The following is a 16,031-nucleotide window of genomic DNA, read 5'->3' on the forward strand; positions in this document are numbered from 1 at the left end:
CGTTACGCGCGCGCATACGCAACGTGCTTTGCCTCCGCAAAAGCTGCAAACGGGAGCGGCGCAAAGGGATCTCGCCGGAGGGCACGAAGCGACGAGCGCGAAAAGCGACGAGCTCGTCCGGCTGCGACGAAAGTGCGTACACGTGCCGCCCGCCTGCCCTCGACGAGTCCGCCCTCCTCCGTCGACAACTGCCGTTCACCTTTACGACCGACCGCGGCGGACGCTACACGACGCCTTCCCGAGCCAATCGAACGTTGTGAACCTTCCACGTGACTTCCGCGCTTCGCAGGGCTTCTCCCCGAGGTCATAGGACGTTACGATGAATCGTCACTGGGGCAACCCAGCGGCGCTGCCAACGGAACACGCGACTAGGCGCCCCGGCGTCGCTCCCGCGGCCCCTCTCGAATGTCACGTGACACTGGTACAGGATTGGATTGGACTGGATTGGCTTAGATGGCTCGTAGCGTTCGCAGCGGTCCACGGTAAGGTGAAAGGACGTATAGCGGTAGCGGACGAGACAAGCGGCCAGCCGTAACAACGATAAAGTTCGACAGAAGGGGGAAAAAAGAACGACATCAAAAGGCCGAGGCGGAAGATTGGCAGCACCTCGCTTTGTCCGACAGAGACGGCTCCCACGTTCGTACGGCTGCTCGCTGCCCGATTGCTCGTCGCCGCTCCTGATAAGAGGGGGGGCGTCCGGAGGGCCTCCGGCTTTTCTTCGAGCCAGTGGGTCGTTCCCCCGCAACCCCTTTGTTCGTTCTCTTATTGTCGCTTCGCCTCGTGACGACAAGGACGCCGGTCTGTACGACGAGCGCGAGCTGGCGGCCCCAGCCGGGCCAAGTGCCGAGCCGGCACTGACTTTTGGCGAATCTTCCCCGCCACTAGCTTCTAGGGAGTCGACATGGAATGCAATATTGCTCCGCAAGCTGCGTTTTCTGTGTACGTTAATCTGGTGATGGGAGGTGGAGAGTTCGCTTCTATTTTTGATTAGGCTGGTCACGCACGATGTCACGGCGAGCGTAACGAAAGGTCTGCAGCGTTTCCATTTTACCAAAGTGTGCAAACGTTACATGAAAGAAATGTTCATCTTCGTTTCACTACGGAGGAGCCAGATTAACCTGAGTGAACCTCAACGCTACTTAATGCAGACTTCTAGTAAAACGTGCGCGAGAGGTCTGGACTGGCAGCAACAGCATATGTTTTCGTTTTGAGCACGGGTTCAGCACGTGCCCGCAGGGCCCGGCTGTTATGCTTAGGCGTATCCTCAGGACGCCCGGCTTCTAAGCGGGACAACCATACAGACCCCCTGCCGCTCTCATCCTGCCAGCTACAATAGATGAAGCCACGCACTCGAGTGAGTAGCTTTGACGGCGTTCTCTGGCTCCAGAAACAGTCTGTGGATCCAGCCGCCCGTATCTTTCGTCGAGGGGACGTGTCTCCGGTCGGCCCCGCAGCGACTCGCGCTCGCCCGGAAGCCCCGTCGCCGGCCCCCGATGCGGCGGCGCTCGGCGCTTTGTCCCGCCGCCCGGCGCTAATCAGACAGCGCCGGCCGGGGCCCGTTCCGTGCGAGCGCGTCACAAAAACCGGCCGGGCTCACTCGAACGCGTCGGACGTCGCCCAGTCGCCGCCCCCCTCCGCAATTAAAGCCACTCGTCGACGCCGGCACAAAGAGCGCGCACGACTCGGCTCGGTGTGCCTCGGTTACAGAGCCTTTCCAACAGCTTGATCGAGGTCACGTGATCACCAGCTGCGACGACTGGTCGTCTGCATCCGATTTCCTCCTCTGCACGCTGCTGCGACGCTACGCACGCGCAATAGCGACCAATCCGCCCAGGTGGCATCCGCCATTATATTGCGAGGTTTGAATTTCTCCCTCTCTGAAATTTAGGCACTCTACTCCGAGCGCCGCGGGGTAAATCGAAGCATCGCACGCATTGGAGGAAAAGAGCAAACGAATATGTCCGTTCAATGGCAATCATAACTACGACGTCGGCGCCGGGCTCGTCGCAAAACCTAATCCCACCGAGCGCGTCCGAAATCAAAATAAAAAAGGGAGAATAAAAAAAAACTTTCGGCGGTGCCGCATTGCACGCGAACAAGTAGCGTCCCCGCCAAAATAAAATATAAACCAGCAAAATAAAAACTCTCGAAACAAAGGAGAAGCCAGAGATAAAAGGCGGGCGAGAAATGCACCCAGCCGGAGAGCGCGAGTACGACGACGGAGGGAGCAACCATAAAAAGCGGCAGCAAAAAAAATAGAAGGGAGGCAGCCGCGTGTGCGCGCGCGGCCAAGCGAGGGGCGCGGCCTTTCTTTTATCTTCCTTTTTCTTTTTTTTGGTCCCGCGGCGGAAATTATGGGCAGGTCCGACGGCGCGGCGGGATGCGAGCTCCCCTCGGTTGCCGTCTCTCCGGTTCCGGCACCGCCGCGGCTGCTCCAACGTAGCGGGGGTTTGTTCTTCGGAGAAAATTGGTGATTGCGTCTGGGCTCGCGAGGAGTTGGGGGCTGGCGCCCCGAAGCGCGCACCTAATGGGCAGGTGATGGACGCGAGGTCTGCTCGGGACATCGACAGCGAAATTTTGAAGACTTCTCACAACCGCGTGTGAGAGAAGCCTTCAAAATTTCGCTGTCGAAGAAGGCGCATGCTCCGAGCAGACCTTTTGCCTCGCGTCCATCACGTCCCCATTAGGTGCGCGCTTCGGGGCGCTAGCCCCCATCTCCTCGCGAGCCCGGACGCAATCCCCAACTCTTCCCGGGGAGTCCGTACTTGGCCGAGGCCGCCTCCGCAAACTTACGAAAGCAGGGAAACGATGACGGGATAAAAGGACCTGGGGAACTCTAAGCCCGCTTTTTCTTTGGTCGGGCATTTGCTCGAAGAAAGAACCAGAAAGCGTACGACTGTTCGCGAATCGCATCGTGGCATTGGGGTTAGAGCTTTTAGTTTGGGTCTGACTGTCTAGCCTGCCAGAATATTTTAATTTGGAAAAGAGCCGCGTCGCTTTCGCCAAACCTTCACCGAGCTCGGCAACTCGTTGTTCCATCTCGCCTTGTCCTTCTTTCTGTTGTACGTTCTTCCCATTGTTTGTAATACCATTTCATTCCTTTTTTTTTTTAAACATGCTATAGATCGCTTTCCTGGGTTACGAAAGCCGTTTAATGACCGTAAGTGTTCAAACGAATTCTAATGTTCGCTTTTTTTTTTTTTTCGTATGAGATATCGTACATTTATAGACTCCTTCAAAATTACGCCGTCTTACGGTCGACCTGAAAATACCTCGCCGTGGCGTGCGAAAAGTGTTTATATGATGTAACACTCACTTTCAAGAAACTATATACGATTGAAAGACTTGCCATTTCATTGTGTCTCTCGCGCACGCCACTGTGCAGTATTTTTAGATAGACCGTAAGGGCGCTTAATTTTCCAAGCGGTCTATAGGACTAGACCTTCATTCCTCCAGTTTCCCTATACGGCGAGCAAGCGTTCCAAAATGCGTCTTTGGCGCATTGAAGAGCAAGGCGCAGACGAACTTGCGGGTCGTGTAGTCACAGAGCTTGAGAAACGCGTACCTTACAATGTTCGCTTCTTGATTTGCGATTCATCTTTTCGTCCTTCTTGTCGGATAATGCCGCAACCTCATTGGCTGCGGAAGGAAGACAACAGGGGCTCCATACGCCCTCTCCGCATGTGTCTGCGATAACACATGGACGACCTACCACCGATCAGAGCTACACAAAGCGCTATGTCGCTTTGGCAGGCTTAACCTTTGTCGGCGCACTAAAAGCGGACCGAGGTGAACGGCGTCGTGCGACGTCGGATAATCCCACGTCCGCGTCGACCGGACCGCAACGGGGACACCGCGTCCCCGACGCGCGTTCGCCTTTCTCGGTCCCCTCAGCGCGCCCTTCAGACCAGCTGCGCGCTAGCGCACAAGCCAGAACGAAGCGCTCGCGAACCACGCACACGTCCGTCGGCAACACGAAAGAGAAAACATGCGAGCAACGAAGGCTGTGGCCAACTAACCTCGACCGTTCTCTCCTCCTTGACCCGCTCCAGCAGCGCGCACTTGGCGGGCGCAGCCACGTCCTTGCCTGAAGGCCGAGAAGCCCGCTGCAGCGACGACGCCATCCGCGAGACGCACTCGACGCCCAAAGCCTTCTCGACGACGTCCCGGGGCGGAGACCCCAGCAGTCCGGGGGCCACGACCGCGGGCAGTGGCGTCGGCACCAGCGGAAGCTGATGATGCAGCAGCTGTTGCTGCTGCTGGAGGTACTGGAGGTGCTGATGAAGGTGACTCGACTCCGTCGTGGTCGTCTTGGGCGGCAGGGTGGACGGCGCCGTCGTGGTGACGGCCTGCTGCTGTTTGTGGTCCCTGAAGTAGAAGTTCAGCGTGGGCTTCTCGTCGTGCGGCGTGGTGACTTTCGTCTTGGGCGGAGGGGACTGTTTCAATATGGCCGCGATGGCAGCCGCCTCTCCGGTCTTGGGGCTGGTGGCCGGCGGCACGGCGGCGATGAGGGGAGGAGGACTCAGCGGACTCTTGGCGGGTCGCTTGGACTCGCCGTGCGACGTCTTCGCCTCATCCGGGGGTTGCATCGCCTCCAGACGCGGCATCTTGGCGCGCTGCGGCTCCGGTGGCGGCGGAGGCCTGCCACCGGCCGCTGCGGCTGTCGACGTCCTCAGCGACGACGCCATGCGAGCCTGTTGCTCCTCGTCGATGACGATGATCTCGCCGTGCTCGTCGTGTTCCACGGGTCGCTTGTTGGCAGATGACCGACTGCTGCCACTGCTTGCACCATGATGACTCTTACTCCGGGACGAGCCTTCAGATCGCGACTCCTTCTTCTTCTGGGGACTGGGGGTGAGGAGAGGTGTCGGCGGTGCCGTCGTGACTGGAGGGATCAACGGCGGCAATCCCCACGGCGGGTAGAAGGGAAGGTGCGACGGGGTCAAGTAGTCCTCTCGCTTAACGGTCTCTCCGAACGCCGAGCTGAGTCCGCCGCCCAGCGAAGGCCTCGGGCCCAGCAAGTTGAGCGCGGACGTGTTCGACGTCTCGACGTGCCTGGAAGACTCGACGTGTCGACTGGACAACTCGGGGTGCCGGCTGGTAACGTCGGCGTGCCGGCTGGTGACGTCAGCGTGCCGGCTGGTGACGTCGGCGTGGCGGCTGGTAACGTCGGCGTGCCGACTCGACACGTCAGCGTGACGACTCGAGACGTCCGGATGCCGACTCGAGACCTCTGTATGCCTCGACGCGTCAGAGTGGCGACTCGAGATGTCCGCGTGTCGACTCGAGACGTCGGTGTGTCGACTAGAAACGTCTCCGTGTCGACTCGAGGAGTCGGAGTGCCGACTCGAAGAAGACGACGACTTCTTGTGTTCCCGGGATGAACTGGAGGAGGTGGACCCCGACGATGTCGTGACAGCTGCGTACTTGGACTGCTGGCCGTCCTGTAACCGCTGCAGGTGCTCTGCCGCGAACCGGACCGGGTCCGTGATGTACGACGGGGTCTTTTCGGACACGCCGTTGGTGGGGGGTCGAGAGTACGACGGCGTCTTGCTCTCTTCCGCCAGGCGGCAGGGGTCGGGCTTGGGCAGGAGGTCGGCGAACATGGACGAGTAGCCCGCGGGTAAAGCCGTGGCCGCTGTGGGAGGGTACAGGGACCGCGCCAGGTCTCCCGGGGCGAGCGCGGGGGCACCGGCGCCCCGCATGCTCAGCGCAAGCGCCGCGGCGGGTTCCAGGAAGGCGGTGGGGGCTCGCGCAGAAGCCGCGGAGTGGAAGGCCACTTGTTGGTCGAGGCAGCCCATCCGCGCAGCTGCCAGGGCGTGGTGTTGGGCCACGCTGGCTGCGCTGCCGAATGCCTGCGCGGAGCAACGGAGGGCCGGTTAGCAAGGCGAGGACGTCTGCTGCGCGCGACACTGGAGGTGATTCCAGCCGTTTGTCACAAAGCTGGTGATTGCCGTTGTTTCTATCGAAGTAGTATGGCATACGAGTAATTTATCCGCCCCTCTCAATGTATGACTAATAAAGTGTATACGGCCCAACGCGCTAAGTTGTGCAGTATTTCTTAGCGCTCGCCGCATAGACTTTCATCTGTTGCATGCTGTTCCCAATGTCCCTAGGTCGTTTCATAGCAATCCCCCCTCTGCCACGCTTCCCACAACGAAGACACCGCTACTGCGCATGGCCGCTGCTAGCTTTGCCAATATATCCTTATGCCTGGAGAGTTTCGAATCTCCTAGCACATCTTTTGAGAACGCTGTGGGACGCCGAAAACGATCAGCGGAAACTGATGCACCAGATGGATGTGAAACGCCCGTGGGCCTCACCTGCTGCAGGAAGGCGTCTGCAGCGACCCTCTGCTGGTAGTGCTGCAGCCTGAGGAAGGCGGCCGGGTCCAGGAGGTGCCTGCCGTAGGCCGCGGCCAGCTTGCGGTGCTCGAGCAGCAGCAGCTCCTCGGTGGCATCCGAGCCGTCCGGGCGCACGTGCTTGAGCGACAGGTCCAGCGGGATCTCGCCGCGCTCCCCGCCGCGCCCTACCAGGGCCGCCGCCGCCGCCACGCCGTCCAGGGGGCCCCGGCCGTCGAAGGGCCGGACAGCCGCCGGGAAGAAGCTCGCGTAGTACATCGGGGCCGCCACGATGGCTGCTGCGGTCAGAGAGAGAAGTCCCGTTGTAGCAAATACAACGGTCGCGACGGTTGCATATCAAGCTACACACTTTGACCATTTCCGGTAGCGCTACGGCGGAACCACTGAAGCGCGTAAACCTAAACCTCAGGCAGGGGCGGATATAAAGGGGAAGGGAATACAGCCCCCCCCCCCCCCCCCTGAAATTTGCAAGGGCTTTTTTTTAATCGAAATCAGCCCCTGGCCTGAGCCACTTTCTTCTCTCCCACTCGCGTTAATCTAGGAACTAAAGGCTTGCCTTTAAAGAGAACAGCCCTGGATCTTCAATGGTGTACAAACAGCGGAACGACATTAACACAGTGACACGCGTTGCGTCCTTTGGTTAGAGTGGTAACTTGCAGTCGTGAATCAACGTAGGTTACCGCAACGTAACCAGGCCGATCTAATTATTCACTCGGGATGGCTCCATACTCCCGTGTTATTGAGTTCAAATAGTTGTTAGATTTTCTTTCACGTCAACGCCAGTGAGCGTCGCGAAACTTTGAATCGCGATCAGCGCAGATCGCACGAACGCAGTTGTTAGATTTTCTTTCACGTCAACGCCAGTGAGCGAAGCGAAACTTAGAATCGCGATCAGCGCACATCGCGCGAACGCTTCTTATGCAAGAAATCCATAGGCTCGAGTTATATACCCTTCGCTTTTCGAACCCTCGAAACGGCGCAGTTAAAAGACAAGCGAATGCTCGAACGAGGGCTACGGGTAAAACACATACATGAAGTATGTGGCGCTAAAATACGGAACACTAAGAGAAAACAACACGGGCGATCTATGTTTCAATTACCTACTATATTTTTTTTTGTCCTCGCAAGAAAATATGTTATCAATGTTGAACACATCTTGTTCTCTCACACGCAATTTTCTTACAATTACAACTAAACACACAAAGTTGAACACAGTCGCAGTGTGTCTCGATGCACCAAACGCTGTGGTTTACCGAGAGCTTACGAAGTAATTATACAAGGCAACATTTACCAAACTTAGTTTTCCATTTTTTTTTTCCCTATTGGACGCATTGGCGTCGATTCGATTACTCGCACGTTAGCGAATTTCCGAGAGCGCAAAACGATCGAACATTCGCGGCACCACCGACCGTCGACCCCCGCAACATTCACGAGGGAACCCGCCAGTAATAAGAACAAAAAAGAAAAAAGAAAAAAAAAGAGAGTGCGTCGCGGAGTTTCGCTGCCGCCCGATAAGCAGCCCACAGCCGTTATCTTCCCAACGCTCCCGTCCTCGTTCCCACACGTGCCCCTCTTTCGGCCCCGGCGCGCCGCCGCAACCACTCGCGAAAACAGACAAAAAGGACGCAAAAGATCGTCCGAAAAGACGATCACCGTGAAGCAAAAAGCGAAGCCAGCGAGCAAGCGGCACCCGTGCCCATTTATCGGCGCCGCTGGTCTCTCGGTCGGCTCCGATGGACGTCGCTGATTAGGAACGAAACGCCGCGGCGGCGTTGCCGGCGCCGCCTGCGTCGTTTCCACTCTCCCAGGACGCTAGAAACGCCGCGACAGAATCAGCCGCGGCAGTAGCGGCCGTGGCAGCGAAGCCGAAAAAGGAAAGCGCCACCGAAAAGGACGCGACGCACGAAACAGAGAAGAGGGAGTTTTCGTAGATCGTTTTCGCCGTCCCGCAAGGCCCTCCGCAACCCGCTACGATAGCGGGAACTCCATAGTCAAGGCTATCGGCGCGCAGGCGCAGTAACAACTTCTTCGTTGCGGAACGCTTAGCGGAGGGGGCAACGCGGTCTACGAGACGCCAGCGGAGACGGTCGGGCTCTGGAAGCGCGGCGAAGCGGCAACTCGACCTTCTACGGGACACGGGCGAACGGAGGGCACGCAGGAATGCAGCACGCGCAGGCAGGCAGCGCGAAGCCGACCAGTGCCGGCCGGCCGGCCGACGCACCGAAAACCGGCGACGGATTCCGTGACGCGACGCCGACCGGGAACTCGGCCGGCGGCCCGCGGCGCGCGGTCGACCGCGACGGCAGCTGGAACTTTTCCGCTCTCTCCCGTCGCCCCCCCTCGCTCGCCTTCGCGCTCTCGATGACCGTCCGCCGGTCGGCTGCTTGAGCGCTCGCTCGCTCCCCGATCACGTCGAGGCGCCGGCGCGACCGAGATAAAGAACGGCCGCGGCGGCGTGTGGGAGGTGGGGAGGGAGGCGCGAGGTCGCGGAGGGCAAGCGAGAAAGCGCCCGCGTGGCGCGGATGCGTTGCCGCCGGCCGCGCGTCGTCGTTGTTGCTGCTGCTGCTGCGTGCTGCTTTCGGTGCTGCGGGCGGGGTCGCTCCGTAGCGTACTCCCAATCCCGTTTTGAAAGAGAGTGGCGCGCCCACGCGAGGCGTACGACCGCTGCGCTTTTTACAGGGTTCTCGTTGTTTTCGATGTCGGGAGTGCGTGGGCTGGGCGCGGAGGTGTTCGGGTTTCTAGCGTAGGCACGTGTGGCTAGGAGCGCAGGGAAAAAAAGGGGAAGTAAAGTCGGTGACAGCTGAAGAGTTCAATGGAAGCTCGTCTCACCTCTCTCCACTTTAGAAGAACGAGCGCTGGAGATTCTCCTTTCCAGCGTTCGCTCTGAACGTGTTACCGTCATCAGAAAACGATTTACTATACAGTCAAGACAAGCCATTATTATTTTTTTTTTCGTCCATAAGAAAAGCAAATTTGGCTAGCTCTTCGAAAGAAATAGCGTGATCAACGGCACCGATTAGGACCGGGACAACTAACCATCCATGTTCCGAGCGGTAGCCTGCCTAATTGGCGCTTGATCAATAAAGCGGGCAATCACGTCGACTTTGATGAGGCCTCGAGGGATCGGTCTCAGTTTATGAGCGTTAGCTGTTCCCGATTCGCCCAAGAGAAATGCATGGTGGCCTAACTTTCGTACGAGCTGAAAAAATGCGTGAATTGAGAGCGCAAGGAAGACGATAACCAGAGAAGACGCCGCAACGCAGCTCCGGAAGAAAACGCGTTTGAGAGTTCTTCATTTATCGCATTAACCAATAGTGTTTGGTCTTCCCGGCGCTCAAAGTTCTATGGATAGATACAACTGCAAAGTATGCGCTGCAGACAATCTGGAAATACAAAAGCTTAAATTTACTCTCGATATTTTACTATCTCCGACATCGCGGGATGGGGTATGTATAATATAGATGCGTTTTATGACTTATAACAAACGTTCTTCATACAGCTGCGATATGTACTTTGTTCTGGCTTCTCACAAGTACTGACTGAGACTGGCGTTGTCGTTATTTTCTAGTAGGCGGGTGTTTGATTTGAACAGGGTTAAGCGCATGGAAGGGGCTTGAGCACCGTCCGTGTAAAACTAAACTAGCCAAACAATATTCGAGTGCACGGCATCAAGCTGCTTTGCCAAGTACCAAAAAGCGAAGCAGGATGGAGATGTAAGCAACAACCAACATTTTATACTCCTCTGCAAACATAATTCTAATTGAGATTTTGTTTTCAGCACCTAAGGCTCGGCTTAATAAAGTTTATTCCTCCTCCTCCTCCTTTTTAGAATAAGGAATACAAACAAGTCTCGCGCAATGAAAACGACAACAACAAAAAGAACCAGAAGAAAATTGTGCATGCAAAAAAAAAAAAAGAAAACGAAGAGTTGCGTATTTTTTTAACGAATTTTAATCGTGAAACCGATCTCAACAAAGGTTTTTTTTTTTTTAGGTAGAGCTAGTTAGTTTTTTTTTACCTTCCCACGTTTTCTTTCATTGAAAAAAAAAAAACGAAAGTAAAATTCGTTGTTTTTTTTTTGGTCACCAACAAGCAAATGGGCTCAAAACTCAGCGGCTCTTTGCGAAAACCCTCGCTCGACGATCAGCCATGGCGCTACGTTACCCAAGAAGGTCACCCATCACGCAAACAGCGGGAAAATGACCGGCCCACCTGGAATCCTTTTTCGCGGGCGCCCACCCGCCCCCGCGGTTGACTCAGAGCTGCGTGCGGGCGGCGTCCGCGGACTTCGGAAGCGTCCGACCGCAACGACCACCAGCGCGTCACGCGGTCGACTGGGCAGCGCCCACCGTGCCGGCAAATTGGAAGGGCCGAGCGAGCTCGAACGACGGCAGCCCCCCGCTCTGGGGAAACAATCGGCAGCCAAGCGGAGCCATAAATCACCCGGTCCGGACGATTGATTGACAGACACTCCGGCAGAAAGCTCGCGTCGGAACACGTGCCAATGGGGCGCCGGGGGGGATGGAGAGGTGGGGGAGGAACACGCCATACCGGCGTGTACCCCCTGCTGGGGAAAGAGGAGAACATAGGAAGCTTGGGGAGCCGGGAGTTTTTCTTGGCTAGCGATGCTACGGGGCGTAGAAACGTCAAAGAAAGCTCTACGACTCTTCGCTACATTTCACGACGATCGCTACATTTGACCGACGCGACCCCCCATTATTCGCTAAAAGTCGATTCCCTCATATGGCGCTGTTCGCTAGAACGTCATTCGCTCATGTAATGTGGACCCACCGCAACACTCAGCATGACGCTCTAGATTTCTTCGAGACTTAACCTGCTGTGTATAAAAACCAAAAAAAAAAAAAAAGAAACGCAACAAAATTAGGCACGCAGACGCGAGCACGGGAAGAACAAGAACGACAGTGGGGAGACGCCAGCCGTGGTGCGCAGAGCCCAAAAAGCCCGCGGCGGCCGTTTTCCCATGAACCGGGCAGCATCGGATGGGTCGGCGCGCCGTTGCTCCCCGGGATGGGCGTGGCTCAGGGCCCTATCTCACCGGGCGCGAGCGGGAGCCGACGCTTCTTTCTTTCTTTCCGGCGGGCGGCGGCGGCCTCTTCGGCCGGGCCTTATCGGGCCCCCGCAGGCCTCCGGGCCGGACGGGCTACCGTTTACGTAACGAGGCACAGGCAACGGCGGTCACCCGAGCGCGGGCGACCCGCCGCGTTCGACTGGACTCGCCGGGGTCATTCACACGGCCGCAACAGTTGCCGACGGCGGCCGGGAAGAGTCGGGCGACGACGCCGACGCGTGGGATCTCTTCTCCCCCGCCCGCAACGGGACACGTTGCGGGCGGACGGGTGCAACGCCCAAGGCCGTACCGCTGGAGTTTCTACGTCACATGCCAAAGGCCTGCACGGGACACGGATTGGGGACACGACTCGAGTGCTGCGTTCACTCGATCGGCCGAGATTCGGGCTCACAGATTCGCGTCTGACTGTAATTTCGACTGCCCTACAAACACTCGGGACGGCTTACGACGATAAAACACTGGCACCATATATCTGTAATGCTGGAAGACTTCCACCCTGTGTTCATTTTAAGCACCGTTCTTTCACTACGGGCTAGAAATAATTGTGATAATCATACGTTTGTTTCATATCGCAACCACTGCAAAACATTCGGTCGATTTATCTATTTACGGCACCGACCGGTATTGGCTCCGGGGCCACCGATAGCAAGCGCTAGTCACAAGCGGTCGTAGCGTATATAGTTCATCACAGTCAAGCGCATATGTGGGAACCAGCCTTTATTCTCGCTGATTCAACGCTGGCGTAGCCACTCGGGTTACATCTATGCTACGTGCTGGCTTTCGGTGATGACGTAATATGCATTCCGGCCCCGTTATCATGGAGGCGAGGAACGGAGGACGGGTACGAACCTCCGCTGCGAGGAGGGTTACGTGAACATCCGCGCTCGTAAAAGTCGTTGTTCGTCGGCTTGGGGTTTCGTTTCGCATTGCGGTTTCGAGTGAATGGCAAGCTGCTTCGAAGCCCGATTGCGGGGAACGAGCGGTTCTGCTGCGGTGCGACGAGTTGAACGGCTGCTGACGCAACTTTCGATCGTTCCTTCGCGTTGCTCTTATGAAACGAGCACGCTTCGAGTTCACCACGTGTTAAACTTATTTGTCCGTCTACGGCGAGCCTGAGCTCTGGTTACATATGAGCCGCTGCGCCTCCGATTGGCCCCGCACTTTCGCAGCCTTCTGATAAAGAGACTACCATCCACGTCCCAGGGAAATGAGTATCTGCGTCGAACTTCTCACAAAGGCTTAAAGGGGACTTCATTAGTTTGCGGTTAGCACAGTTAATCTGCAAGCTAACATATCAATCCTGGCGCACGCACACACACAAACAAATGAGTAACCAGAAAAAAAAAGGAAATGAAAAAAAAGAAAAAAAAAATGCAATGCCAACAATTACCGGCCGACGCTCAGAAAACCCCTAGGGAACCGGGGCAAATCACCGGAAAAGTGTCCGGGGTCGGCACTCCTGCGCGAGACCGGGGGCAAAAGACCGAGCAGCTGTCACGTCATTCCCCGCGTGGATCGAAAGAGCAGTTCGCGCCACGGCGTCCGCAATCAGAGGCAGCGATCGCATCGCGCGTCGCCATCTAACCCCGCCGCAGTCGCACAACCGGAAATGACGCCGCCACACGCGCAATTTTTGTTTCTTTGTTATTTTTTACATTTTCTTTTCATCTTTTCTTTGCACCTCCGCAAAAGCATGCGTGACACAAGGCACTCTCCGTCCGCCGCTGATTCCCAAAACCTTCGGAGACTTCGGTGACCGCAGCCCTAGATTAAGACTGCACAAGGCACTGGAGATAGCGTCCTTGTATAGAGCCACAGAGTAAGAACGGCAGGGCGTGTCTTTCGAACGCCTGGCCTCCAGCACGAGCTCCGTGCCCTCCGCCGTGCCTCTGGCTGCGCGCACTCGAGGTGCGCCGAAGCGTTGTCGAAGGTATAGGAAGCTCGCGCAAGAGGCGGGACAACTCCTCATCCTGTCAGTAACTATAGTTTCCAAAGGGGAGATAAAAAAAAAAAGGCAAATGCTTTGGTCATCTGCGGCAAAATACTTGTACGTTAGACGCCTTTCCATTGACAACTTAATAAAAAGAAGGAGTGGTGCTTATGCTTCTCGCGTTGCGATTCGCTCTTCAGCGTTCGTGTATTCTGATGCCGCAAACAATTGGCTGCTTAGCGATAGTAAGATGCCCAGCATTTTCTAGGCTGTCAGCGAATATACAGTGACGTTCAATTTCCCCTAAATTTTATGGCGAGCGTACGAACGTGTTCTATGGTTAAAAAAGCGACGTTATCGGAGACTATACCCACTCGCCGAACGCATAGCGTGAAACGTTTAACTTTAACAGGCTATCGCCGACTCTCTTTTGCTGTTTTTTTTTTTTTTTTTTTCTTACAATTAAAAGATCGCCATCAATATCACTGACGTGGTTGAAACGGCTCGTTGGGGCACTAAGAGGCAAACTTCGCCATTCGTCAATTCACGTTTCAAGCAAAGTGCAAGAAACCGCCTGTGTCGTGTTCGCGCTAGAGCGTCTCGCAGCGTACGCTCTAGCCACGAGTGTTGACAAGCTTCCAGGAAACTTGAGGCGCCGTCGGGGGTCCTTCGGCTGCGGCAAACGTCGGAACGGGAGAACGTTCAGGCGGAGCAGATGCCGCCGACGCGCCTAGACAAGGCGGGTGTTCACCCCCCGCACTAACCAGCTCGTTAGTGCGTCTCGTCCTCTCAACCGGACGTGACGCGAGCGCTTAGGTCACTCCATGTGTCACATCCGTCCGCCGCGGGGCTCCCCCCATCCGTAATGACCGACTGCGCGTGACGCGCCCTAGCCGCAGGCCAAGGTTCAGAACGAACGCGTTTTGCTGGAACCGGCGCGACGCGGACAGTTTTGGACGGTCCTCGAGGCAGATGTGGCCCTCCCCAACCCCCGAGTCCAGCGGACCGGATTCCTGTCCCTTCCCGAGGGAGCGAAGAGCCCGTCGAGCGGCAAAGCGGGTTCTAATCTCGGCGCCGGTGCGTTTCGACACGGGGTCCGGGAGGGCCGCCTGTCGGTGTCGGCTGCGCCGCGTCGCGCCCGCACCGCTGTGCACGATGGGCGGAATGGAGAGGGCGCCGGTGAACCCCTCCTGGAAAAAAGGCCGCAGTGACCGAGCTTTTGACGTCATCTGCTAAGGACCGCGGAGCGGGGAACGCATTGTACGCGGACGTTGCCTCGGTGTTCGGTTGAAACCTCCCATTGATAGCAGACAGTTCCTAGCCGAACATTTGACGGACCACTCGTGTCAAATTTGTGTTTCGCGGTGGCCTCTGATAGGTGACGAGACAACTCCAGCACTACGGCCTTGTTGTGCATGAGCTGTTGCTCCCAAACGGCCGAATTCTCCTTTTCCCCCCTCACCCGCAGCGTCGTCACCCCTGCGCGCTCTTGTACACCGGGGGACGCGGAGTTTGAAATCGCCGTCGTTCACTCCTCGTGAAGCTTTCATTTCCTGTTCCTGCGAGGGATCGCCGAGAGGGCGCGGGTCGTTTCTCACGGTTCAACACTCGGAATCGTCGGGCCCGCATTGCGAGCTCTATTGATGCCCCCTAGGAGGCAAGGCCTGTGAATGACGTCATCGGTAGTTCATCTCCGACCCGCCCCAAGCGGCAAAACGCCGACGCTCGGAGAGAGTCGCCGCAAAAGCAGCAGACGGTCAAGTACGGATCTTTCGTGTCGTCATCAAGGTGCGAGTAAATTATAGATTTCGACCCGTCAACTTATGCGAACGAGTGACGTACGCAAGATACGTCGGTACTCCCTACTTCGTCTCGCCTCCTACACTGAAACGTAAATATGTGAACGACGACGTGCCAGTACGGCGCAAGTATAAAGGACTCATCACGCCGCTTCGACGTTAAGGTACACGCTCCCCAAGAGCACGAATTAACGTTTCGAATTGATCAAACTCGGAATCATCTCTTTCTCTCTAAGCTGCTTGAGATCACTGTGACCACGCCACAAAAAGAAAAAAGTATTTCCGCAAGGTAGAAAGAATGCGTCTGTCGTATTCTACTACGAGAATAGAATGATCTATCAATTATAAAATAAAAGCGGGAACAAACAGCGGCTGCTTCAGAAGTGCGAACAGTGGACGAGGAATCCACACAAAAAAGAAAAAGAGAGAACAAAAAGAACGCAGTATGGAAAGCAGTGCACTCCCTAAAACAAAAACGCCCATTTACAAAGAGAAAAGAAAAGAGCTGGATTTCACCGCTTTATTTTACGCTGCGATTCGCGAGACGAAAAACAAAAATGCGAATAAACGAACGGAGGTTTCCGGAAGCAGCTTCCGATTCTGCTGCTGCATGCCTTCAGCGCGGAAGACGAGCCGACGGCTTTCGCGAGCAAACAGCCCAGCCTCGGAAAAGAAAAAGAAGCGAAGGAACGACACGTCAAGTGGGACTCGCAGACGAGGGCGACCAAGCATCCAAATCGCCGACGCTCACGCGCAAAAACGAAAGGCGATTTGAACGAGAAAGGCAACGCGGCGTCAAGCTCCCAAGAAGCGTCAGCTCAAAAGAGAGAGAGAGGGAAACGAGACGGGGA

At 56.3% G+C, this 16,031-nt stretch overlaps 1 protein-coding gene across 2 annotated transcripts in view; it reads right to left on the reverse strand.

Moving 5' to 3' along the window:
* LOC8030032 overlaps positions 1–16,031 on the reverse strand; it is a 74,708-nt gene that overhangs the window by 44,753 nt on the left and 13,924 nt on the right. Inside the window, exons 2-3 of one of the 2 annotated variants that reach the window (XM_029971060.4) lie at positions 6,324–6,637; positions 4,020–5,855 (exon numbers count right to left, since the gene is read on the reverse strand). In XM_029971060.4, coding sequence (XP_029826920.2) covers positions 4,020–5,855; positions 6,324–6,620 — 2,133 coding nt within the window. In that variant the 5' untranslated portion in view covers positions 6,621–6,637. Of the gene's footprint in view, positions 1–4,019; positions 5,856–6,323; positions 6,641–16,031 lie in introns of both variants that reach the window. The other variant, XM_029971059.4, reaches the window with a different exon arrangement.

The sequence above is a fragment of the Ixodes scapularis genome, unplaced genomic scaffold (assembly GCF_016920785.2).
Source record: "Ixodes scapularis isolate PalLabHiFi unplaced genomic scaffold, ASM1692078v2 PGA_scaffold5__190_contigs__length_132052651, whole genome shotgun sequence".
Classification (NCBI taxonomy): domain Eukaryota; kingdom Metazoa; phylum Arthropoda; class Arachnida; order Ixodida; family Ixodidae; genus Ixodes; species Ixodes scapularis.